We start from the raw sequence: 27,969 nt of genomic DNA, 5'->3' as shown, positions 1-27,969 counted from the left end.
GACCAGTGCAACACTGTGCATTCTTAGTTGAAATAGTTTACAAAGTAAAATAAATCACTAAGCTTAAAATAAATCCTTTATAAATTCAAATAAATTTAAATTCGCCAGCCTCAAGACATTTTAAAACCTTTAATTTCACTGCTAGGCTGATGTCTTTTCTTGCTTTCTTTGCAAAAGCAGAAACACTGCCAGCAACTGTCAGGCATTTACTATACCTAATAAATTTAACTTAATTTATCCTTTGGACGGCACGGTAGCACAGTGGTTAGCACTGCTGCTTTACAGCTCCTGGGTTCGATTCCCGGCTCGGGTCACTGTCTGTGTAGGTTTCCTCCACATGCTCCGGTTTCCTCCCATAGTCCAAAGATGTGCGGGTTAGGTTGATTGGCCATGCTAAGAAATTGCCCCTTAATGTCCAGGGTTGCGTAGGTTAGCGGGATTAGTGAGTATAATATGTAGGGATATGGGGGTAGGGCCTGGATGTGATTGTGTTCGGTGCAGACTCAATGGGCCGAAGGGCCTCTTTCTGCATTGTAGGATTCCATGATTCTTTAAAGTTGGTTGAGATATGATTTAGTGTATCACAGTTCAATATCAAGCCATATCACAGACTACAATTTAACTTTAAAAGTATTTAAACTGAATCAAATTTCTAATGCTCTAACATATGACCCCAAACCACTCCTGTGCTACATTTTTCAGTAAGAAGTCTCACAACACCAGGTTAAAGTCTAACATGTTTATTTGGTTCACAAACAGAACTCCCACTTACCTGACAAAGGAGTAGCACTCCGAAAGCTTGTGGCTTTTGCTACCAAATAAACCTGTTAGACTTTAACTTGGTGTTGTGAGACTTCTTACTGTGTTTACCCCAGTCCAACGTCGGCATCCCCACATCATGACTACATTTTTCAGGCCTGGTATTGTATCTGCTATCTCCACCCTAATACTGCAGATATCACAGCAGGTTCACAAATTGACATACCTGGCATGGTTCACACAACCTTCAGGAACCCACAAAAATTGGATTTGCAGCAGGCTTTTAAATAATGTCACTTTACATGAACTTCAGGCTGCAATCCACAATGTTTCCCACCTGGGGGAAAATGGTGTCCATCAGCAGATAAGTTTGCATGTCTCTTCATACCTCCACTTTGGGCCAACTGACATGGGCTTGCTTAATGTCAGAAGGAATACTTTAGGCCAATGCATCAAATGACTCAATCTTCAAGGCTTTACAGAGTATTATTTTAATCTGATGACTAATACATAAAATAATAATGGTGTAACAGGAATCTTAAACAGCAGTGATCACTCATTTTTCTAATTGAATTCAACAACATTTATCCATTTTCTTGAATACAATACAGTTTCTATTAATATACATTTAGTACAACAGGAAACAAAACACACACACACAGCTGGAAATGGGCACAAGAGAATTCATGACTATTCTCCATAACAAAGTAGTCAATTTGTCTCAGTCCTTTTCATCATCTTCTGCAAACACTGCCCGCTTCTCCTTTTTCATTATTTTTACACCTGGAATGAAGACACAATACAATGTGAAACAAAGCCAGTCACCCTGAAGTAAAGAAAATTGAGATCAAAAAACGGGCAAGAGACAAGTTCAAAGTGTGTGGAATCTTTTGTTCTTTCATGGAAGTTAGCAGAAGTCACGTATCTAATAATCAGAGCAATAACTGGCAACACCATTTTAGTTTTCTGGCTTTATGTCTAATGTTGTGGTCTGTAACTCCCGGCTCCCAGGCAGCGAACTTGGGGATGTGCTGGAAAAGTTTCAACGCAAGGAAATTTGCATGCTAATTTCCCCTGTCGGGATCAATCCAACAAAGTGAGTTAAATCATTAACTTCAGATAGTCCTGCCAGCTTTACATCAATTACTTTGACAGAGTTGGAGGAAATAAGGTGGCTTCTAATTTCAGCATAACTATTTTAAACACCCAGACTGAGCCCCAAGCTAATCATGCCCCCATCCCCAAGTATTCCCAACAGTCCCTGACACCCACACCAACAAGATTCTCCCATGCCCTCCAAACTCCAGCTAGATGGGACTCCCTATTCCCCTTCTAATTATGGGCCTCACTCGAAACCAACCCTCCCCAATCTGATATCCCCGACCCTCCCATTCCCACCCACCCTGGACATATTCTGTTCCACCTTCTTCCATCGGGAAAAATATACGGAAGTTTGAAAACACGTATCAACCAACTCAAGAATAGTTTCTTTCCTGCTGCCATTAAACTTTTGAATGGTCCTACTATATATTAAGGTGATTTTTCTCTTCACCCTATCTGTAACTGCAGCATGATATTCTGCACCATCTCTGTCATTTCCCCTATGTACTCTAGAAACTGTACGTTTTGCCTGTATAATGTGCAAGAAACAATATTTTTCACTGTATCCCAATACATGTGAAAACAATAGATCAAAGCAAATCAGCCACCAACTCTCCCCCCACCCGATGAAATCCCCAAAGCCATTCCCAGAACCCGAGCCCCACATCCATTAGTGGATCTGGTCCCTCCCGTTCCTCACCCAGCAGACCTGACCATCCCCCGTCCACCCTACGCTGCCCCATGGGCCCAACTCCCCCATCCCTTGACTTGACAAAGAACAAAGAACAACACAGCACGGGAAACAGGCCCTTCGGCCCAACAAGCCCGCGCCGCCATCTTAACAATGTGTTTTTCCTCCTCCACCCTTGACCCATGTCTATGCTTACGGTACCCCCACTGGAAACCAGATTAAGGGGAGAATAATTTAGGGACAATTTGTTACACCCATCAGCCTAAGAGCACATCTTTGGGGTGTGGGAGGAAACCGGAGCACCCAGAGAAAACCCATGCAACCACAGGGAGAATGCGCAAACTCCCACAGACACTGGCCCAAATCCATGTATCTGCACAGCTAGCAGTGATAGTCACTGAGCTGTTGTGGTGCCCATCTGCTGGTCCAGTTTTAAGCGTACACAAACCACGTGAAGTACTAGGCTACTCTCGAAACATCCAAGAGCAGCCCACGCACGACCCACCGTGTGCATGCCCCTCGTTAGACAACAAGGTGGACCGACACACCTGACCCAATCTTTCTCTAACTCTCTCTCTCTTCTTTTGCCAAAGCCTCCAAGCAACTTTAGCCGGCAGACATTTGAGTGATGTTTACCGGAACAGGTAAATACACTTTTAATTGATGGGAATCCATCCCATCACAGTCATGAGGATGCCTCTCCCCACTCTGCTTGAACTACTAGCCATTCCTGGAAGCCACTGCACCAGACACCCAGGTAATGCGCCCATGTCTATGCTGCAAGAGTTCCCAATGAGGACTCCTCCAAGCCACTGATTTGTTCTCCCTGCTCGCTGTAGCAAGGATGTGCCAATGGTCGGCAACTCACTGAGGTGGTGTGTGGCAATGCGGATGATGTTGGATTGTCAACATCCAGGCTCATGGGGACACTGGTTGTTGGGAGGGAATAAGGGATAATCTCCACAAACAAAGAACAAAGAACAATACAGCACAGGAAACAGGCCCTTTGGCCCTCCAAGCCTGCGCCGCTCATTGGTCCAACTAGACCATTCTTTTGTATCCCTCCATTCCCCGTCTGCTCATGTGGCTATCCAGATAAGGCTTAAACGATCCCAGCGTGTCCGCCTCCACCACCCTGCTTGGCAGTGCATTCCAGGCCCCCACCACCCTCTGTGTAAAATACGTCCCTCTGATATCTGAGTTAAACCTTGCCCCCTTCACCTTGAACCTGTGACCCCTTGTGTTTGTCACCCCTGACCTGGGAAAAAGCTCCCCACTGTTCATCCTATCTATACCCTTCATAATTTTGTACACCTCTATTAGATCTCCCTTCATTCTCCGTCTTTCTCGGGAAAACAACCTCAGTTTACCCAATCTCTCCTCATAGCTAAGACCCTCCATACCAGGCAACATCCTGGTAAACCTTCTCTGTACTCTGTCCAATGCCCCCACGTCCTTTTGGTAGTGCGGCGACCAGAACCCCATCTCTCTGCCCAAGTCTCCATCCGATCTATACCCTGCTGTACCTTCTGATGGTCCTCATCACTATCTTCAAATCCACCAACCTTTGTGTCTTCTGCAACTTACTAATCAGTCCAGTTACATTTATGCCAAATGTGGCCTAACCAACGTTCTATACAGCTGTAACATCAGACGCTAATTTTTATACTCTATACCCCATCTTATAAAGGCAAACATACCATATCCCTTCTTCACCACCTTCTCCACCTGTGCTGCCACCTTCAAGTATCTGTGGACTAGCACACCCAGGTCCCTCTGTGTGTTTATACTTTTGATGGTTCTTCCATTTATTGTATAGCTCCCCCCTATATTAGTTCTACCAAAATGCATCACTTCGCATTTATCTGGATTTAATTCCATCTGCCATTTCTCTACCCAATTTTCCAGCCTATCTATATCCTGCTGTAAAATCTTCTGAGTTTTTACTCAGTCCATGCCTCTCATAATCTTGTAGACTTCTATCAGGTCACCCCTCAACCTCCTTCATTCCAGTGAGAACAAACCAAGTTTCTCCAACTTTTCCTCGTAGCTAATGCCCTCCGTTCCAGTCAACATCCTGGTAAATCTTTTCTGCAGCCTTTCCAAAGCCTCCATATCCTTCTGATAGCGTGGCGACCAGAATTGAACATCATATTCCAAGTGTGGCCTAACTAAGGTTCGATAAAACTGCAACATGACTTGCCAATTTTTAAACTCAATGCCCCGACCAGTGAAGGCAAGCGAGCCAATATGCCTTCTTGACTACCTTCTCCACTTGCATTGCCACTTTCAGTGACAAGTGTACCTGTACACACAGATCCATCTGCCTATCAATAATCTTAAGAGTTCTGCCATTTACTATATATTTCCCACCTGTATTAGACCTTCCAAAATGCATTATCTCACATTTGTCTGGATTGAACCCCATCTCTCTGCCCAAGTCTCCATCCGATCTATATCCTGCTGTACCTTCTGATGGTCCTCATTACTATCTTCAAATCCACCAACCTTTGTGTCTTCTGCAACTTACTAATCAGTCCAGTTACATTTTCCTCCAGATCTTTTATATATATTACAAACAGCAAAGGTCGTAGCAAGCGTCACGAAAAATCATTGGCCAGCAGGAATAAGGAATATCCCAAGGCTTTTTATACATACATAAAGAACAAGAGGATGGCCAGGGAGAGGGTTGACTCACTCAAGGACAGGAGAGGGAATCTATGCATGGAGCCAGGGGAAATGGGCAAGATATTAAATGCGTAACTTGTGTCAGTATTCACCAAAGAGAAGGACTTAAGAACATAAGAAATAGGAGCAGGAGTAGGCCATCTAGCCCTTCGAGCCTGCCCCGCCATTCAATAAGATCATGGCTGATCTGTCGTGGCTCAGTTCCACTTTCCCGCCCTCTCCCCATAACCCTTAATCCCTTCTCTTATCAAAAACCCATCAGCCCGCTTCTTAAAAATATTTAGCGAGGCAGCCTCCACCACTTCAACGGGCAGAGAATTCCAGAGATTCACCACCCTTTGAGTGAAGAAGTTCCTCCTCAACTCCGTTCTAAACCGCCTCCCCTTTATCTTGAGGCTGTGCCCCCTAGTCCTACTGTCTTTTTTGAGCGGGAAGAGTCTCTCCACCTCTATCCTATCCATCCCATTCATCATCTTATACGTCTCAATGAGATCTCCCCTCATTCTTCTAAACTCTAACGAGTACAAGCCTAGTTTATTCAGCCTCTCCTCATAGCTCAATCCCCTCAACTCCGGTATCAGCCTAGTAAACCTCCTCTGCACTCCCTCCAGGGCCAAAATATCCTTGCGCAGGTGCGGCGCCCAAAACTGCACACAGTACTCCAGCTGCGGCCTCACCAATGCCCTATACAGCCGCAGCAAGACCTCCCTACTTTTATATTCAATCCCCCTCGCTATGAAGGCCAGCATCCCATTCGCCTTCCTGACCACCTGCTGCACCTGCAAGCTGGGTTTTTGCGATTCATGCACAAGGACCCCGAGGTCCCTCTGCACCGTCGCCTGCTGCAGTTTTTCGCCACGTAAGTAATAGTCCTTCCTACCATTCTTCCTACCAAAGTGGACCACCTCACACTTGCCAACATTAAATTCCATTTGCCATTTCCTGGCCCATTCGCCCAGCCTATCTAGATCCTTCTGCAGACTCTCCACACCCTCCGCACAATTTGCCGTTCCCCCAATCTTGGTGTCATCAGCAAATTTCGACACCCTGCACTCGGTTCCCTCCTCCAGATCATCTATATAAATGGTAAATAGCTGAGGCCCCAGCACCGACCCCTGGGGCACCCCACTAGTCACCATCCGCCAATCCGAATAGCACCCATTGACCCCCACTCTCTGCCTCCTATTTGACAACCAATCCTCTATCCACGCTAACACCCTACCCCCAACTCCATGTCCCCTGACCTTCTGCAATAACCTCTTGTGAGGTACCTTGTCAAACGCCTTCTGAAAATCCAGAAAGACCACATCCACCGGCTCTCCTCTATCCTCTGCCCTAGACACATCCTCATAGAACTCCAGTAAATTTGTCAGACACGACTTCCCTTTAATGAAACCGTGTTGCGTCCGCCCTATCAAGCAATTCCCTTCAAGATGCCTCGCAATTTCCTGCTTAATGATGGATTCTAACATTTTACCTACCACAGACGTTAAACTAACCGGCCTATAATTCCCCGCCTTTTGCCTGGCACCCTTCTTAAACAACGGCGTAACATTAGCCGTTTTCCAATCTTCCGGCACTTCCCCGGAATCCAGCGACGTCTGGAAAATAACCACCAAGGCATCCACTATCACCTCCGCCATTTCTTTCAGAACCCTCGGATGCATTCCATCCGGTCCTGGGGACTTGTCCACAATCAGCCCCTCCAGTCTGTCGAGCACCACCTCTCTAGTAACAGTAATGTCATTAAGACCCTCCATTCCTACCACCTTTCCATCGCTAACACCCGGCAAATTATTCACGTCCTCCTCCGTGAAGACAGAAACAAAAAAGTTATTCAAGACCTTCGCCATATCCCCATCCCCTACCACTAGCTCCCCTTTCTCATCCTCTAAAGGACCAACGTTCACCCTAGCCAGCCTCTTCCTTTTTATATATTTATAAAAACTCTTGCTATCCTTTTTTATATTAAGTGCTAGCCCAGCCTCATAGCTTCTCCTACCCTCCTTTATCAACTTCTTTGTCAATCTTTGTTGACATTTAAACCTTTCCCAATCCTCTTCTCGCCCACTGCTCTTAGCTACTCTAAATTCCTCCGCTTTTAATTTAACACTTTCCTTCACCTCCTTCGTTATCCACGGCTTATTACCTCTCTTCCTACTGTCCTTTTTAACCATCGGAATAAATTTCTGCTGAGCACCAAGAAAGATCTCCTTAAAGATCCTCCACTGCTCCTCAGCAGACCTACCTTCCAACACGCTCCCCCAGTCCACATTCACCAATTCTTCTCTCATCCTACCATACTCCCCTCTATTCAAACAAAGGACGCGTGTCCGGGAACCCACTTTCTCCTCCTCCATCTGCACCAGAAACTCCACCATACAATGATCACTCTCTCCAAGAGGATCCTTCACCGCAAGGTCCCTAATTCTACCCGCCTCATTACATAGCACCAGATCCAAGATAGCTCGCTCCCTCGTCGGCTCCAACACACACTGTTCAAGGAAATTATCCCGGCAGCATTCCAAGAACTCCTCCTCGAGCCCACCTCGTCCAACATGGGTCGACCAATCAATATGCAGATTGAAATCTCCCATAACTACTGCCGTCCCATTCCTGCACGCCGCACTTATTTGCGTGTTAACAGCCCGCCCCACCTCCAGATCATTATTCGGGGGCCTATAGACGACACCCACCAGCGTCTTCCTCCCTTTGCTGTTCCTAATCTCCACCCACAACGATTCCACGTTCTGCTCTTTGGCTCCGATATCATCCCTTGCTACCACCTTGATACTATCCTTAATCAGCAGAGCTACGCCACCCCCTCTTTCCTCCTGCCTATCCTTCCTAAACACTTGATAGCCCTGTACATTCATCTCCCAGTCCCTGTCACCTTGCAGCCACATCTCTGTAATGGCCACCAGATCGTGTCCATTTGTGTCGATCTGCGCCACCAGCTCATCCACTTTATTCCGAATGCTTCGTGCATTCAGATAAAGCGCTTTCATCCCAGCCTTCACCTGGACCCTATTTGCCGTAACGCCACCAATTGGGACATCCTCGGCCTCTTCCCTTACCTGTACCCTATCCTTAACTTTAGACCTCGTAGCGTCACCTACCCTCGCACCCTCCCCCCCCCTAATTAGTTTAAAGCCCTGTCTACAGTCCTCTTTACTCGATTCGCCAACACTCTGGTCCCAGCACGATTCAGACCAACCCCATCCCGCCCGAACAAGTCCCACCTACCCCAATACTGGTGCCAATGCCCCATAAATTCGAACCCATTCCTCCCACACCAATCCCTGAGCCACCCATTCACTTCCTTTATCCTGTCAACCCTACGCCCGTCTGCACTCAGTTCAGGCAGTAGCCCAGAGACGACCACCTTGTCGGTTCTACTTTTTAATTCCATTCCCAGCTTCTCATACTCCCTCCGCAGATCCTCAGTCCGCACTTTGCCTACGTCGCCGGCACCCACATGTACTACAACGACCGGGTTCTCACCCTCCCACTCCAGGTTCCTCTGCAGCCCAGCTGTGACATCCTGTACCCGAGCACCAGGCAGACAACACACCCTTCTGTGCACTTTGTCATTGTGACAAAGGACAGTGTCAATACTCTTCACCCCACTATCTCCAATCACTACTACGTTCCTTTTCCCCTTCTCTTTGCCTATGTCCTGCTGCATCACTGTACCGTGTGCAGTTTGCTCACCAACCTCACCTGCCTCGTCCTCTTCCAGGCTGGAAGCAAGAACCTCAAACCTGTTATGCAGATTAAGAGGCTGAGGCCTCCGCTCCTCACCCCCCTTCCTCCTCCTCCCAGCAGCCCCCTTTTGTCCCTGACCCTTAGATTTAGCCAGTCTAGGGGCACCCTCTCTCCCCCTGATGAGCCTCAGTGTCTGTAGCTCAGAGGCCAGCTCATCCACCTTGAGCTGGAGCTCCTCCAGCAACCTGCACTTACTGCAGACATGGTCACTGGGAAGGACCCTGGGGTCTGCCAGTTCCCACATCATACACAAACCACACATCACATGCCCCTCCATTATTCACTGTAATTTTTTATGGGAAAAAATTTTTTTTCCTTGTTTCTTGCTGTAGTAGTTTTGAAAAAATTTTTTTCCTTGTTTTTTTTCAAACAAACTCACCTGGCCTTTTTTCCCTCAAGCCCTTTTTGATATTAAGCCCTATTAACTCACTCTGCTTCCCCCTCACTCCGCTGCCCCCTCACTCCGCTGCCCGCTGTCTACACCAGGCCTCCTTTTAAACCTGGCGCTGATTTAAAGCAGGCTGGTCCACAAATGCCTTTTCACCACACCCTCAGAATTCTTAAAGCAGTAAATACAATAAATAAATGCTTTAAACAGTTCTACAAAGAGTAAAGTGCTTTAAACTTATTTTAAACAGGTTTTTAACAGGTAAAATCTTAGCTCTGTCTCTCTCTCTCTCAGCTCCAGCAAACAATGGAAGGCTTCACCGTGTGGCCCCTTGATAATTAAGCAGGCTGGTCCACAAATGCCTTTTCACCACACCCTCAGAATTCTTAAAGCAGTAAATACAATAAATAAATGCTTTAAACAGTTCTACAAAGAGTAAAGTGCTTTAGACTTATTTTAAACAGGTTTTTAACAGGTAAAATCTTAGCTCTGTCTCTCTCTCTCTCAGCTCCAGCAAACAACTTGGTGGATGATGAATTTGGGGAAGGATGTGTAGATAGTTTGAGTCATGTTGAGATCAAAAAGGAGGAGGTGTTGGGGTTCTTGAGAAACATTAAGGTAGACAAGTCCCCAGGGCCTGATGGGATATAACCCAGAATACTGAGAGAGCAAGGGAGGAAATTGCTAGGTCCTTGAGAGAAATCTTTGTATCCTCACATGGGGAGGTCATGATGTGGAGATGGGGTGTTGGATGTTGGACTGGGGTAAACACAGTAAGAAGTCTCACAATACCAGATTAAAGTCCAACAGGCTTATTTGTTAGCCAAAGCCTTGCTGCTCCTTCATCAGGTGCATTACACAGGAGGTCCCAGAGGATTGGAGAATAGACAATGTTTTCCCTTTGTTTATGAAGGGGAGCAAGAATAATCCAGGTAATTACAGGCCGGTGAGCCTTATGTTAGTGGTAGGGAAATTATTGGAGAGAATTCTTTGGGAAAGGATTTACTCCCACTTGGAAATAACTGGAAGTATTATCAAGAGTCAATATGGTTTTGTGAAAGGGAGGTCATGTCTCACTAACTTGAGCTTTTTGAGGAAATGACAAAGATGATTGACGAAGGTAGGGCAGTGGATATTGTCTACATGGCCTTCAATAAGGCCTTTGACAAGTTCCCTCATGGCAGACTGGTGCAGAAGGTGAAGTTGCATGGGGTCAGAGATGAGCTGGCAAGGTTGATACAGAACTGGCTCGGTCAAAGAAGTACAGTAAGAAGTCTCACAACACCAGGTTAAAGTCCAACAGGTTTATTTGGTTGCAAAACCCACTAACCTTTGGAGCGCTTGCTGCCCCTTTGTCAGATGAGTGGCAGTTCGGTCAAAGAAAGCAAAGGATAGCAGTGGAAGGGTGCATTTCTAAATGGAGGGCTGTGACAATGTAACTGGATTGATTAGTAAGTTTGCGGATGACACAAATGTTGCTGGATTTGTGGATGGCGATGAAGACCATCAGAAGGCACAGCAGGGTATAGATCGGTTGGAGGCTTGGACGGAGAGATGGCTGATGGAGATTAATCCACACAAATGTGAGATAATGCACATAAAAAATATGCAGTAAATGGCAGAATCCTTAAGAGTATTGATAGGCAGAGGAATCTGGGTGTACAGGTACACAGGCAATGCAGGTGGAGAAAGTAGTCAAGGAGGCATACATCGGCCAGGGCACTGAGTTTAAAAATTGGCAAGTCATGTTTCAGCTTTGTAGAACCTTAGTTAGGCCACATTTGGAATATATAATGTTCAATTCTGGTTGCCACACTACCACAAAGATGTGAGGTTTTGAAGAAGGTACGGGAAAGATTTACCAGGATGTTGCCTGACATGGAGGGCACTAGCTAAGAGGAGAGGTTGGAGAAACTTGGTTTGTTCTCACCAGAACAATGGAGGTTGAGGGGTAATCTGATAGAAGGCTACAAGATTATGAGGGGTGTGGACAGAATGGATAGTCAGAAGTTTTTTCCCCAGGGTGGAAGAGTCAATTACTAGTGGGCATAGGTTTAAGGTGTGAGGGGCAAGGTTTAAAGGACATGTACAAGGCAAGTTTTGTTTTACACAATGGGTGATGGGTCCCTGGAACTCTCTGCCAGGTAGGTAGTGGAAGCAGATACGATAGTGAGTTTTAAGGGTCGTCTGGACAAATATATGAATATGATAGGAATAGAGGGATATGGTCTCTGGAAGGGTAGGGGGATTTAGTTCAGTTGGGCAGCATGGTCAGTGCAGGGTTGAAGGGCCTGTTCCTGTGCTGTAATTTTCTTTGTAACAACATTCACTGCCATTCCTTTGTCAGTTTTGTCACCTCCTCAAATGACTCAATTAACTTTGTGAGACATAACCCCCTATATATACAACCATGCTGTCCCTTACTAATCAAATAATTCAGTTCCAAATGTGTATACATCCTATTTCTAAGAATCTTCTCCAACAGTTTCACCATCACTGATGTTAAGCTCACTGGCCTTTTGCTACCCGGGTTATCCTTTCTACCTTTCTTAAATAATCGGACAACATTGGCTCTCTTCCAATCCTCTGGGATCTCACCAGCGGCCAAAAAAACAAAGATTCCTGTTAGAGGCCCAGCAATTTTATCTCGTGTCCCTCAGTAATCTGGAATAAATGCCATCTGCTCCTGGTGATTTGTCTATCTTAATGCTTTTTATTTCACCTCGTGGGAAAGCATCTTCCTTCACCTGTGCAGGAACCTCTTAGCAAGCCTGGCCCGCCAGGCCATTGGCAGCCTCATCATAGCCACCAAGGGCACTGCAGAACATAGGAAAGCAAGGCTTAGCTGAGAGCAAAGGGGGAAGCACCGTGTAGGAACACTCAGAAGAGATTTTAAAAAGTACATGTACTTGGGCCTGACAGGTGCTCATAAATTTCTAGTCGTGTTTTATGATCATTGTAATAGACATTTAATTTGGTTTATGAACAGCTTTGTCCAGTGATGGTGACCCTCTGACAGTACAAAGTGGCATCAGTCAATCCAAGGACTAGCTGGGGGCAGACATGGTACTCAGCAATTGCACATTGCAAAAGCAAAAGATGCTGGTGGCTGAGGGGTCTGGGCCTACAGGAGAGCTGAAGGGCATCACTATAGTTGGGATGGGGATCTTTATTTGGCTGGTTGGCTGCTGTATGAAGATCAGATAAAACAAGTGGGTAAATCCCTCTTGAAGCCCTGATGGTCCCCTCCAAATAGTCCCTCTGTCTGTCAGGGTATTATAGTTCCTCATTAGCTTCCTGCCTTCCACCTTGTGTGAAGCTGCCTCTGACTCCACCATGTCTTTACCAACTCTGTAACAGCAGATTGCATAAGGTGCAGGATATCAGCATGACCAGGGAGACCCTTGGTGGGGTATGTTGAAGTGCAACATCCAAATGGTCCAAGAACCCGGAATCTTATTTTGGATGGATGAATGTGTGAGTATGCAACCCAGAAATGCTGAAAGAGTCTACCTTCCAATCTGCTGCCGTGTGCTATTAGAAAAGAATTATATTCACCAACTGATTGAGTAACTTAACTGATACTTCAAGAGTAGTATAGTTAAGCACAAATAATTTAACAAAAACTCTGTTAGAATGAAAGATAGAATGGAAATTGTGCCAGCATCAAACGTCCAGGTAAACCACCTACACTTGACACACAAGTGATGTGTCTGTCTCTAGCAACAAAGAAAAACTGTTACACAATTTCAAGAAATGACATTCCTTCTTACCTATTGGAAACATCAGTTAATGGCATTGCCATTTCACTGTGCAATCACTTGATTCTAATGAAACTACTAAAGCACAGGGGCATTGGGGCACAGTGGTTAGCACCACTGCTTCACAGCGACAGGGACCCAAATTCAAGTTCAGGTCACTGTCTGGGTGGAGTTTGCACATTCTCCCCATGTCCGCGTGGGTTTCTTCTGCGTCCTTCAGTTTCCTCCCACAGTCCAAAGATGTGCGGGTTGGGTTAATGGGTCATGATAAATCGACCCTAGTGTCAGGGGGAATGCAGGGTAAATGTGTGGGGTTATGGAGAGGGGGCCTGGTTGGGATTGTTGTCAGTTCAGGCTCGAGGGGCCAAATGGCTTCCTTCTGCATGTAGAGATTCTATGATTCTACCATCACTGAATGTAATGCGTTAGAGTTAGAATTCAAACTCTACCAGAAATATATTACAATGAGTAACTGTCACAGGTTGGAAGCACTCAGAAGCTTCCAGCAACAGGTAAAGGAATTCATTCAACTTTATGAGTGGAGGGGATCTTCTGAGACTGCTGGCTCTGGTCGTGAATCGTTGTGGCCCAGAGAATCGCGAGGCAGTCGAAAATTGGGGTACCAAACTTGCTGCGACCCTCCCAGGCCACACTGCCAGCCCCAATTGGGTTCCCACTCTCTATGGACTGCAAACAATTTCAAAGGGGAAGTTAAACCACAAGCTGTCAATCAGGATTAGACTCTGTAAATAATGCAATCAGGGTCAATGGGGTACTTGAGATGCATTCAACTGTGAATGGAAATAAAAATAAATACAGATGGCTGGAGAATAATGGGAATCCAATGATCTGACAGCTGAACCTTTTACGAGGCACTGCAGTGAACTTGTCACTGATCAAAGGCTTCAAGTGCAATGGAGAGGATTTTGGTGATTTCGTTTTGCTGGGAGTTCTTTCGATGACCCAACAAGTAAACGAACTCAAATTAAGTTAGGGACAAATTAAGAGGGGCAGCCCCCAAAAAGGAAGGGGGGACGGTGCAAACAGAAACCAAAGTCCAAAGGAAATTTAAAACATTAAATCAAAATGTGATTATAAAGGTCTATAACATACACCAGCCCCTGCGGTGCCCAGCGGGCACGGAAGGCGTCAACTGCGCCCGTGGACACCGCATGCTCCCTCTCCAGGGACACCTGGCTGCGAACGTAGCCGCGGTAGAGGGGCAGGCAGTCGGGATGGACAGCCCCGTCAATCGCCCGCTGCCGTCATTTTGCTGGGAAGTCTCAGAAACTTCAAATCAAAGCTTTGTGCATAAATTGAGGCTGAGTGCACAGCTGCGCAGACTGCAACTCCTCCAATCCCCTTCCCCCCATCGCAATGAAATTGAAATTGGAGGTGCTGGAAGTCTTAAAGCACATCAAGGTAGATAAATCCCCAGGACCTGATGGAGTGTATCACAGGACATTGTGGGAGGCTAGGGAGGAAATTGCGGGTCCCCTAGAAGAACTATTTGAATTATCAATAGTCACGGGTGAGGTGTCTGAAGATTGGAGAGTGGCAAATGTTGTGCCTCTGTTTAAAAAGGGCTGCAGGGAAAAGCCTGGGAACTACAGGCCAGTGAGCCTCACATCTGTGGTGGGTAAACTGTTGGAAGGTATTTTGAGAGACAGGATCTACAGGCATTTAGAGATGCAAGGACTGATCAGGAACAGTCAGCATGGCTTTGTGACTGGAAATCATGTCTCACAAATTTAATTGAGTTTTCTGAAGGGGTAACCAAGAAGGTAGATGAAGGCAGTGCAGTTGATGTTGTCTACATGGACTTTAGCAAGGCCTTTGACAAGGTACCGCATGGTAGTTTGCTGCATAAAGTTAAATCTCACAGGTTCCAGGGTAAGGTATCTAAATGGATACAAAATTGGCTTCTTGACAGAAGCCAGAGGATAATGGTAGAGAGTTGTTTTTCAAACAGGAGGCCTGTAACCAGTGGTGTGCCTCAGGGATCGGTGCTGGGTCCACTGTTATTTGTCATTTATATTAATGATTTGGATGAGAATATAGGAGGCATGGTTAGTAAGTTTGCAGATGACACCAAGATTGGTGGCATAGTGGACAGTGAAGAAAGTTATCTCCAATTGCAATGGGATCTAAATCAAATGGGCCAGTGGGCTGATGAATAGCAGATGGAGTTTAATTTAGGCAAATGTGAGATGATGCATTTTGGTAGATTGAACCAGATCAGGACTTACACAGTTAATGGTAGGGCATTGGGGAGAGTTACAGAGCAAAGAGATTGAGAGGTACATGTTCATAGCTCCTTGAAAGTGGAGTCACAGGTGGACAGAGCGGTGAAGAAGACATTCGGCATGCTTGGTTTCATCGGTCAGAACATTGAATACATGAGTTGGGATGTCTTGTTGAAGTTGTACAAGAGATTAGTAAGGCCACCCTTGAAATACTGTGTGCAATTCTGGTCACCCTATTACAGAAAGAATATTATCAAATTAGAAGCTAGAAAGCAGAAAAGATTTACTAGGATGCTTCCAGGACTTGGTGGATTGAGTTATAAGGAGAGGCTGGATAGACTGAGACTTTTTTCTCTGGAGTGTAGGAGATTGAAGGGTGACCTTATGGAGGTCAATAAAATAATGAGGGGCATAGACAAGGTAGATAGTCAATATCTTTTACCAAAGGTCAGGGAGTCTAAATCTAGAGGGCATTGGTTTAAGATGAGAAGGGAGAGATACAGAAGTGTTTAGAGAGGCAATTTTTTCACACAGAGGGTGGTGAGTGTCTGGAACAAGCTGCCAGAGGTAGTAGTAAAGGCGGTAGTAGTAGAAGCGTTTAGATAGTTACATGGTTACGATGGGTATAGAGAGATATGGGTCAAATGTGGGCAATTGGGATTAGCTTAGGGGTTTCAACAAAAAGGGCGGCATGGACAAGTCGGACTTCAAAAGGGACCCGCTCACACCTGCAGCTTCTGACAGAGGAAAATCTTTGCTGCAGAATAGACAGTTGCAATGATTTAAAATACTGCCAGGTGACTGAGGGGCAGGAAAGTTAAACTACCTTGTTATTTGAGCAACTAACAGGCAGGAATGCTAATATTGATCATAGGGTTACCTGAAATCACCATGCCAGGGGTGATCTTCAGTCTGTCAGGGCTAGAAGGGGCAGTCAAGCCACGACACCCCATACCATTGGAGAGTGGTGAGGTCAACCCCTTTCCCCCGGTCCAAATCCACTCAATCGCCAGACTCTTGAGGGACCCTTCCTCTGCAACCTATGAGTAGCAGAGGGGAAAATGGTCACTGGTCCCACCTCCTTAAGCTCTCACCAGAGCCCCAGGTGCCTGCCAGGGGCAGTTTACCTTTGGCATTGCAAAGGTGCATGTCCTATAGGGTCATGAGTGGGGGTCTGACGGGAAAGGGAACTTGAGAAGGGATCTTAGGGAGGCTGAGTGGGGGGGAGAGTCAGGTTACCCTTGTGCCTGCCTGGTATGAGGGAGTTTGCCCTTTATTTGTGGAGGAGGGGTGGAGATGAGGATGCCCCTCTTTGGTGAGGAGTTGGTAGTGCTCCTGTGATCAGTGTGAGGGGGGGAGGTGGTCACCATTTGTTTTTGTTGGGGGTGGAGTGGGGGGGGCACTGTCACTTAGCACGGAGATCAGATTGCCCTCTAAAAATGGCAGCCCAGTCTTGGAACAGTGGTCTGGCCAGCAGGTTGTTCGTTATGAATACAATAGCATCCATCAGGTGGGAGAATCTGAGAGAAGCTGCTAACGCCAATAGGGAAACTGGCAGTGGGCACTCAGTCTCCATTCGGGAGAATAATATTTTCATTATTATGAAGACCAACATTTCTGGCCTCCAATTTCAGCTGCTCTGCTGATGTGGGTCACTATTCCAAGCAACGCCGTTGATCTAACAGGATCCAGCACTTTAGAAGGAACTGGGATGTAATGAAGAATGTTCTGCAAACCCCTCGGCTGGCTAAGACAACAGCAATAGCTCCTTAAGCAGCTTGATATTGACCCTCAAGCTGTACCCTACTGAAATGCCATTTTCTTCTAGCATCAGTGGAACTGTGAGGATTGAGGAGAGCAAACCTCGTAAATTCCTTACAATGACTGTCGGGAGAAACTGAGAGATACATCACTTCATGTCTTAGATTGAGAGAGTATTTTGTCAGAAACGTTTCCTCAAAGTTTCTATCAACAATGGAAAGTACTGGAATGACATGAAATAACGAAATAAAAGGAAGCATCTTTTGAATTTGTGAAAGGATATATTATTGCCATTTTTCATTAATGGTTAGGAATCGTAGGCAGCATTGACAGGAAGTTTCCAACAAGTGTGGGCTTCAACCTTTGCATCTTTAAGTAAAAGCAGTTTTATTGGAAAAAAATAAAACTGGATAGGAGTTTAATAAAAACAGTGCAGCTAGTCTGCTACCTGACTGAAATGATAACTTTAATGATTTACCAAGTCTACAATTTGATAATATTAACATTAACTATCATGTGGATTTCTATGCTTCTCCAGGACATGTACACCACCAGGGAAATTACAGCAACCCTGCCTCTATACAGAATCACAGAAAGACACAGTGCAGGAGAGGCCCTTCAGACCACTGAGTCTGCACCAAAAGGTGAGAAACACCTGACCTATCTAGCCAATCCCACTTACCAGCATTTGGCCAATAGCTTTGAGTGTTATGATGTGCCAAATGCAATCACATCTTTCTATAATGTGGTGACCAGAACTGCACACAGTATAGCCAGGGACCGGATGCAATCATTCCATTCATTGGTCCCTGTGTGTTTCAGACAGAAATAGAAAACACGCACAACAGATAACCAGCAGAAGCCGACATCATCTATTACATAGAAATGGCAGGAATATAGAAAAAGCAGTATTTAAATATTCTCAAATTCCATTCCAAGGAAGGACCCTAAGATTACTGTACCTGGAATAAGGGGGGGTACATACTGCACAGGAGTATCCTTTCTCCTTGGCTTTTTCTGCTCAATCTCAGTGTCCTTTGGCTCATCCGCAGCTTTTTCTTTCTCACTCTCTTCATTTATTTCACAGGCTTTTATTAGCTGCTCTGAGAGGTTTGAAAGATCATCTGTCAGAAAGAAATGTGCAGAGATACATTGAAATGAACTTTCCAAGCCTCAATCATCAAAATCCAATTATTAGACTAGCAAGAACAAGGTGGCAGATAGTGGTCCTCAAGTAGCAAAGATGTGCGGGTCCAAAGATGTGCAGTTGATTGGCCCTGCTAAAAAATTGCCCCTTATTGTCCTGAGATGCGTAGGTTAGAGGGATTAATGGGCGGATATCGGGGTAGGGCCTGGGTGGGATTGTGGTCGGTGCAGACTTGAGGGTCAAATGGCCTCTTTCTGCACTGTAGGGTTTCTATGATTCTAGCAACGCTTCAAATGTAAAAATCGGCTAGTGAGAGAAATAACCTTTTCTATAGCAAATAGGTGCAGAAAAAGATAAGTATGAAATTCTGTGTCTTTGTGTTCTAGAGACACTAAGCTGCAAAAAATCACACAGGTGGGGGAGGAGTATACTAAAAGCTCCTTCTTATCAAACAGTTGCTATAACAAGAAATGGAATCTGTAGAAATACCAGTCCCATTATGATGCTGAAAACCTCCACTAAGATTTTTCAGTGCTGACAATGAATAGAATTTTGACTGGAACACTGAATTTTCTGTTCTCAGTTGGGGCTGGACGGTCACAGCTGGAGAATCCAGCCCTAGGGTTTGACTGAAATAGCAGTTAATCATGACAAAGGATGAGAAAAGCATTCAAAAATGAATGCCAGGAAACATGGAATGGTTATAGTACAGTTAGAGGTCATGTGGCCTGTTGAGTCTGTTCCAGCTCTCTTTAAGGGCCACTCAGCTAGTGTCTCTTCTTTGTGCAAAGTTGATACCACACTCCAAGCATTTGCCTGTTTATTGCCAACATCAAGAATGCCCCAAGTGCGCAGTTGTCATTGCCAGTTAGTCCTGGTGTGTCAATTGTATACTTTCCTAAGACCACTTAAAGTCAGCCTGTGTGCTTAAAGGGGGTGCATTTTGACTGCAGGATAATGTCAGTAAAGTTTCAGAAGAAAGTATAAACTATCCATCCCCTTTTTCTCCAAGCTAGGAACACTCCCACTCCCTCCTGCAGTTTTCAAAAACCGTGTTGCAGGATTTGGTAGAGGAGGCTGGATAAGCCAACTGTTGCCAGGAAGATTTCTAATAAAGTTGCCCAGCATGGGTAGGCAGAGGTGGTATGGTGGGCTACTGGCAGAAACATAGGACCAGGACACGGATAAAGCTGATTAATCACCTCACAAGAGTAGGTAAAGTAAGCTCTTAATTAATAATACTATCTACCTTGCATTACTATTTTGTTTTTCTTTATTCATTCATGGGATCTGAGTATTGATAACAAGGTTAGCATTTATTGCCCATCCTGCAAAATTACCATTGAAAGGTGATGGCGAATTATCTTGAATCACAGCAGCATATGCAATGTAGTGTATACTGTTGTTTGGGAGGGAGTTTCAGGAATTTGATCTAGCAATGGATCAAATGGCGATATTGTTCCAAGTCAGGATGGTATGTGGCTTGTCCTTGTCAAGCCTACCCCATCAAAATATGTGTGACTTCCTTCCTTTGCTAGCAGACCTTTCCTTCTCTTTTCATAAACTGCCTTATGTTCCCATTTTTCCATCTACCTCTGCCACTTACCCTCATTCTTGTGCAATCTTATGCCACCCTTAGCAAATGCGCTGAATGCATAAGGTGCTATTCCTGTCACTCACAGGTCTTCTCTTTCCCCAGTTGCAGAAGGGAGCATAGAATGCTAGAGTGAGAGAGAACTAAGTGGTTCTCCCAGGATTTGTTAGCTAACAACTACAGAGAGAGGAAAACAATCAGTTACATTTCAGTTTCTCTTGCAATCAGAAATGGCGAAATGGGGCTTCCTAGATCTGCGTTCATAGAATCATAGAACTCCTACAGTGCAGAAGGAAGCTATTCGGCCAATTGAGTCTGTACCTACCACAATCTCACCCAGGCCCTATTCCCATAACCCCACATATTTACCCTGCCAATCCCCTGACACTAAGGGTCAATTTAGCATGGCCAATCAACCTAACCTGCACATCTTTGGACTGTGGGAGCAAACCGGAGCACCTGGAGGAAACCCACACGGGCACGAAGAGAATGTGCAAACCCCACAGAGTGATCCAAAACCAGAATTAAACTCAGGTGTCTGGTCCTGTGAGGCAGCAGCGCTAACCACTGTGTTACCGTGCCGCCCAGGTTACAGTGGTATCTTTGTTGTGCAACACTCAGCTTTGCTGTAACCATTCTATGATTCGATAATTTCACTATTGATTTCACATCGTCATATAGCAGCTATTATAGGCTGAACTTGCCCAACTTTGATCAGATAGAAAAACTGTTTTCACTTCTGTAGCCCAACTCTGCTCCTGTTGCAATTCACCTGCTGTTGAAATGTCACCTTGTTACTTGACTACAATATCTTACATTCTATCCTTAAACTCTGCTGCCTGTCTCTGGTTCACTCAACATCCCCTGCGCTCAGTGATGTACATTGATTTCTGCTTAAATACCACCTCAGTTTTAAAATTCTTATTATCCCCTTTTGTTGTTCTTTTCTCATTTAAAGAAATATCTCTGATTTTTCAAAGCTTTTCTGTTTCAATTTAGTGATCTCACTCCACTCTTTCTTATTTAAGTTTTGTTTAAAATAAGGGTCTTTAATGGTCATCCAGTAAGATAATTAAAATCTTTATTTCAAGTTTGAATTAAAAGGAATTTTTTGCAATTAACTACTTGTGAATTCTCTGACTGAAAGAGAGGAAAAAGTCAGTGTCATACATTCAGGAGGTTAGGACTTAATCCAATTCCCTGAGTGTCCTGAATAAGGCAAATTCTGGAATGTGTGAGTAACCAAAATACTCCCATTTGTCACTAGCTTGATAAGTATAAAAGGAAGGACATGTGTGCAAGGATTGTAGTGCATAAGGAAGATATATTAAATCACTGATTATTCTTCTATAGTGAGCAGAAGATAGTCTGGATTCAAACAGCAGGGGGTGCTTGGAACTGTCAGGTAATGTTAGGTTGCGAAACGGGGTAAATGCTGCAAGAAAAAACTTCCCTTGTGATTTTTTTCCTTACAATTTAGTTCAGACATACATCACCAGTAGAGTTTAGCAGGATGCGCTCCTCAGCTTTGTTCTCACTCTCCTTACAGTAGTTTAGATTTTGAAATCTGCACCTGCGACCCCATTGCCCTGATTCTCAAATTTTGACTGAAGAAAACACAAGATATGGAGATGACATTGGGCAGTGTAGGAACACCCCTTAAAGACTCCGTGCAATCTGCTTTGAATCTAGGACTTTGATACTGAGAATATTAGAAAAAATTTCAAATTTCACATGAAGTATAGAAGGAACATTTACTCATCTACCACCAAAGAGATTACATGAAGTATTGTTGAGTAATATTCTATTAAAGCCCAGTTTTGTAAAGTTCTTTTTTTATTGGGGGCAGTTCAGACAAAGCCTACTAGCCTAATACCTGAAATGGGCAGATTGTCTTATGAGAAAAGGTCAGAAAGGCTAGGCTGGAGTTTAGAAGAATAAGAGGAGACTTGATTGAAATATTTAAGGTCCTGAGGAACGGTGTAGAGATGGTGTTTCCTCTTTCCCTTATGGGAAAATTTAGAACTGGGGATCACTGTTAAAAATAAGAGTTTGTCCAAGAAGCAATTTGTTTTCCTTCAGAATGTTGTTGGAACTCACTTTGTGAAAGGTGGTGAAAACAGAGCCTTTGAAGATTTTTAAGATGGTGGAGGATAGATTATTGGTAAGCAAGCATGTGATAGGCTAATGGGACTAGACAGGGTGAAGATTTGAGGCTATATCAAATCAGCCATTATCTTATTAAATGGTAGAACAGGCTTGCGGGGCCAAATGGTCTATTCCTACACTCGGTTAGTATGTTCATATGACCCTAGATCTACACTTGTTAACATGTTGTGCTCCATCCTGTCAGTCCTCCAATTATTTTAATTTTCTGTTCTTGTACTTTTCAGTACAGCTTCTCCTATCTTGAGCAAATCATCTCGCCAATTCCTTTGTCACAGGATTATGATAACATTGTACTTTACAAAAAGGGAAGAGGCTATTTGACCCATTGCACCTGTGACAGCTCCATATAGAGATTTTCCCTTTAGGTCCATGCCTTTAAATGTTCCTTTTACAAAATGTTTATTCATTTCCATTTTCAGAAAATTATTTTGGATTCTGCTTCCACCATTGTTTCAGATTGGGCATTTGATATCCTAACAATCCTTTCTGTTAAAAAAATAGACTTTTTCAAACCTCTCTCTCTTAGCCTCAGCCTCATTAGTTCACTGATGATCAGCTTGACTATCAAGTTGTTTTGCTAGTTTGTACAGCAAAGTCAATGTACAGTTAATGTGTGGTCAACACTCCTTCGGACAATCAGCAGCTAATTTCAAGATAAAAAGAAAGTAAGACAATAAAAGACTGTTTAGCTCCCTAACTGCTGTTACACATGCTTGGTAATTTAACCTTAAAAGTTATGAATCCTGTCTCTTAAAATCAACCAAGCATAAACTTCTGTAAGAACTAACCCTAATAGTTTTCAGTAATAGTAAAGTGCAGCTGACAAAAGAAAATAATAATATTATGTCTTGATCACAGCATCACAGAATCTTATAGCACAGAAGGAGGATATTTGTTTCATTGTGCTTGTGCTATCTAGTTAGTTCCCATCTCCTTCTCTTGTAATCCTCCAGCTGTTTACTCTCTGTATTAATATTCCATTCCAATTCTTTCCTGCGACTTAGGCAGACTTTGTTTGTTTCCATAGCTAGTAATTCCTGGAACAGGTTGCTAGTCTGTCGCTAGGAGCTCATAACTTGAGGGCCACCCTCCACACATGTCAAGCATGATTGACCCGGAGTCTCTCCCACTCTTACATCCAGCTATTGATGTGTTTGAAGGATTTGCAGGTTGACATTCAATCAGTTTGACCGTGTTATGAACATATGTTACTTGGCCAACAAGTCCTGGGGTGGGACTTGAACCCAGAGCTTCTGGCTCAGAGGCAGAGACATTACCCACTGCGCCACAACACCTCCCTTATGCAGCACTTTATCAGACACTGTTGAAAGTCTATACAGCTACAACTGACAACTACACCTTCACCACCCCTTGTATTACAGTTATACACAGTGTTGCTTTATTTTCAATTTTGTTTTTCCTTTTAAATCCTCCACATTTGCTTACTACGACTCTCACTCTGCGTATGTGTTCAACTTCATGCTACGATTTCCGATTGAAGCTGATTTTCTGCAGCTTTTGACAGCTTCTGCCAAATTCTTAACTCCTGGGATTGATTCGACTACAATTATGAACTACTCCAACTTGCCAAGTTGTGGCCTTGTCAGCAAGATAATGTTAATCTCAAACTCCCTGTTTGAATGCACTGTTGCTCAGACTACTAGATTGCTGGAGTTTCTATCTGAAACTTATTCCCTTTTCATGTTTAAAATTATTTTTTCTCTTTCCAAAATCTCCCTGGATATCCACCAATTTCTTCCCCCAGTGTTGCTTGTGTTTCTAACACAAAGTTATCCTGCATGTCCCTGTCTAATAATGCTTCCCTTTTTTTGTGTAGAAAAGTCCATGATATCACTATTAACAAGAATCAGTGGTATAAGCCCAGAAGCTACAATGTTCTTGTTGAGTGCACATTTGCCTTTTAATACACTCAATACATCCAAGCTCTTTGACAAGTTGTGCATGAAAACTACCTTGTAGGTAAGTAGCAACTTCTCCTAAAACTTTAGCACTCTGTAACTTCCAGTTGCAGATCATGGATCTAATGCTCTTTCATAGATATTTAGAGAGTATTATACTATTAGGTAAAACTGGAACAAAAGCAGAAGACTAGAAACTCACACCAGAGCACTTTGTATGTGTGGTAAAAACAGACCAGTCAATATTCTGGGCGTGTATCAGTGTGTCAAGAGCTGAAACAAACAGAGCTGCTTGCAGTGGAATCAATTCTGCAAATTGTTAATGCTTCATCAAACATCAGCTCCTCTGCTGGTGAATGATTTATGCTGTATATTTAATTGTTTCCAGTTCTCATGTGAATTGAAAGATTTGGGCTATATTACATTGCTCCTTCACTTGTTTTCCATCAACTTGCAATCCAAATGAAATTCCTCTGAAAAGCCAGTTCTGTGATTGAGGACTAAAGATAATGAAATATGGTTTTGTGTATTTAGTTTAAGGAACCATAAAACCATTGAATCCCTACAGTGCAGAAGGAGGCCATTCAGCCCATCAAGTATGCACCAACAACAATACCACCCAGCCTATAACCCCATGTATTTACCCTGCTAGCCCTCTTAACATTGGTAGCATAGCGCACAGTGAAGAAAGTTATCTCCAATTGCAATGGGATCTTGATCAATTGGGCCAGTGGGCTGACGAATGGCAGATGAAGTTTAATTTAGGCAAATGCAAAGTGATACATTTTGGTATATTGAACCAGGGCAGGACTTACTCAGTTAATAGTTGGACATTAGGGAGAGTTTCAAAACGAAGAGATCTAGGGATACATGTTCATAGTTCCTTGAAAGTGGAGTCACAGGTGGACAGAGTGGTGAAGAAGGCATTCAGCATGCTTGGTTTCATCCGGCAGAACATTGAATACAGGAGTTGGGACGTCTTGTACAACTTCAACAAGCCATTGGTAAGGAACACTTGGAATACTATGCGCAATTCTTGTCACCCTATTATAGAAAGGATATTACTAAATTAGAAAGAGAGCATAAAAGATTTATTAGGATGCCACTGGGACTTGATGGATTGAGTTACAAGGAGAGATTGGATAGACTGGAACTTTTTTCTCTGGAGTGTAAGAGACTGAGGGGTGATCTTACAGAGGTTTATAAAATAATGAGGGGCACAGATCAGCTAGATAGTCAATATCTTTTCCCAAAGGTAAGGGAGTCTAAAACTAGAGGGCATAGGTGTGAGGTGAGAAAGGAGAAATACAAAAGTGTCCAGAGGGGCAATTTTTTCACACGGAGGGTGGTGAGTGACTGGAACAAGCTGCCAGAGGTAGTAGTAGAGGCAGGTACAATTTTGTCTTTTGAAAAGTATTTAGATAGTTACATGGGTATAGAGGGATATGGGCCAAATGCAGGCAATTGGTCTTAGCTTAGGGCTTTAAAAAAAAGAAGGGCATGGACAAGTTGGGCCAAAGGGTCTGTTTCCATGCTGTAAACCTCTATGACTCTATGACATTAAGGGACAATTTAACGTGGCCAATTAACCTAACCTGCACATCTTTGGACTGTGGGAGGAAGCCGGAGCACCTGGAGGAAACCCACACAGACATGGGGAGAATGTGCAAACTCCACACAGATAGCGATCCTAGGCTGGAATCGAACCCAGGTCCCTGGCACTGTGAAGCAACAGTGCTAATCAATGTGCCACTCTGGAGGCAGAAATGAATGAGACACACAGGAGGTTTCAGTTTCCATGCAATTGTGGGGGTGATCTAGAGTCGGCACTCTCTATCTGCAGGAATGACGGTGTGTGTTAAAACCTGAAGAGAGTTGGAAAGCTTGATTCATGCCAGCAAGTTTCCGAGTTCCGATCTTCCAGCCCCATTGCAGGTAGAGTAGCATGAAAAACACCATAGGACCCCAGGAAGCTTATTTTATTACACTGGCATGTTAACGGTGAGCACTCTCTCAGGACTTACCCCCTCACCGGGTATTCAGCAGGTGCTGATGTACCATCACACTGTCACCACTTAGATTCCAATCTAGGTGAACTTGGTGTGTCATGGGGGTGTCCCTGGGGACACAAGGGTGAGGCAAGTACAGCCCTTGTGGGAGAGGGTCATGGCCAGGCAATGGACTCTGGCATTGTCTCTTGGTACAGGATGGCACTACCAGGGTTGGCACCATGCCTATGCCAACCAATGCCATGGGGTGGAGCCCAGTGGGAGTCTCATGGGAGAGGGGGATTCATTAGGTATGGTTGTGAGCTGGGAGCAGACAGAGGACCAGGGATGCCAATGATGGTCATTGGGGGCGAGGGGGAGAGAAGAAGAGAATTGCCAACTCCAATTGTGCATGGGGAGGGGAACTCCCAAGACTTCCATGGTGGGCTAGACAGAGTTTTGTAAGATCTGGAGAGAAATCAAGAAATGGAGAGAGAAGAGAAATCTAGAGAGTAAGAAATGGCAGCATGGTAGCACACCGTCTCACAGGTCTAAGGGTTCAATTCCAGTCTCGGGTGACTATCTATGCGGAGTCTGCGCATTCTCCCAGAGCCCACATTGGTTCCCTTCAGGTGCTCCTATTTTCTCCCACATTCCAAAGAGGCACAGGTTAGGTGGATTGGCCGTGTTAAATTACCCCTTAGTTTCCCAAGATCTGTAGGTTAGGGAGATTGGCTGTGGGAAATGTATGGGTTACAGGGATAGGACCTGAGAATCAATGTAGACCCGATGGGCTGAATGGCCTCTTCTGCACTTTTGGGATTCTATGAAAACCAATGTGCTTCCTTGGAGTGTTTCTTGCTGGGAAAAAAAGTTGCATTTTTTGGTAAGATTCACTCCTTTGTATTGAAGAGATACACTGATGATCAGGACATTTTTTAGCTGGCACTAATTACATTCTGTTAATGTAGAAGTGCCTACTGGAATGTACATGTGTGAAGAAGCAACAGACATACATTGGCAATGTTTCACGATGAACCTTTGTGTGCATATAGCACTATAGCTGCTATCTGATGTAAACTAAATCATCTTTATTTTTCTGCCAACTCAAATGATTCTTGCAGTACACAACTGTTTTTAAGGCTGTGATTCCCATTATATTTCAAGCAGTCTGAGGAGATGAACCTTCCATCCGTGTCTCCAGCTGGCTGGGTTGGCCAATCCTATGCCCTGAAGCAAACTCCACTCATGTTTCAAAGGAACATCTTGCACTCTTTCAGCTTTGCTGATAGAATCCTTTTCCATTGGTGTAATAAACTGTCTCTATGGATATCACACCAGATTAATTACCTAAATGCTTGCTGAGCTGATCACTGTTGTCCAGTCTGTCATCTGTTTCTTCAGGTGACCACACACACTCTGTTGTCATGGTGATGTAGAACTTTTTAAAAATCTGCTATAAAACAGAATAATAAGCAGATAGCAGAAATGAAACTTCTATAGTTAACTCAGATTTTTAAAGAAGCATGTAAATGTGTTTGCTTCTTAAAATAAATTTCCAGTCCAGGATTTTTTTTAAATGTAAGATATAAAGAGGTGGCATTAATCAAAATTACATGAACTATATCATAACCATGCCTGTATTGTCGATAGCTGTCATCCTTATGTGCTCTGCCTAACATGTAGTTAATTCCGCTTTTAAATTTTTCATTTTTACTCCATTCCTGAGGTCACCTGTGGTCTGTGTGGAGTTTGCACATTCTCCTCGTGTCTGCGTGGGTTTCCTCCGGGTACTCCGGTTTCCTCCCACAGTCCAAAGATGTGCGGGTTAGGTTGATTGGCCGTGCTAAGAAATTGCCCCTTAGTGTCCATGGATGTGTAGGTTAGAGGGATTAGTGGGTATAATATGTAGGGATATGGGGGTAGGGCCTGGGTGGGATTGTGTTCGGTGCAGACTCGGTGGGCCAAAGGACCTCTTTCTGCACTGTA

General features: G+C 44.2%; 1 protein-coding gene across 2 annotated transcripts in view; it reads right to left on the bottom strand.

The window, feature by feature from the left end:
• Positions 1-1,318: 1,318 nt before the first annotated feature.
• The window catches only part of ppp1r17 (protein phosphatase 1 regulatory subunit 17), a 34,870-nt gene continuing 8,219 nt past the window's right edge, over positions 1,319-27,969 (bottom strand). Inside the window, exons 2-4 of one of the 2 annotated variants that reach the window (XM_080194826.1) lie at positions 27,331-27,433; positions 18,126-18,287; positions 1,319-1,542 (exon numbers count right to left, since the gene is read on the bottom strand). In XM_080194826.1, coding sequence (XP_080050952.1) covers positions 1,481-1,542; positions 18,126-18,287; positions 27,331-27,409 — 303 coding nt within the window. In that variant the 5' untranslated portion in view covers positions 27,410-27,433 and the 3' untranslated portion in view covers positions 1,319-1,480. Of the gene's footprint in view, positions 1,543-18,125; positions 18,288-27,330; positions 27,437-27,969 lie in introns of both variants that reach the window. The other variant, XM_080194827.1, reaches the window with a different exon arrangement.

Source organism: Carcharhinus amblyrhynchos, chromosome 8, assembly GCF_965287045.1.
Source record: "Carcharhinus amblyrhynchos chromosome 8, sCarAmb.v2.hapA, whole genome shotgun sequence".
In the NCBI taxonomy this organism is placed as follows: domain Eukaryota; kingdom Metazoa; phylum Chordata; class Chondrichthyes; order Carcharhiniformes; family Carcharhinidae; genus Carcharhinus; species Carcharhinus amblyrhynchos.
This window is presented reverse-complemented; position numbering and strand designations above follow the sequence as displayed.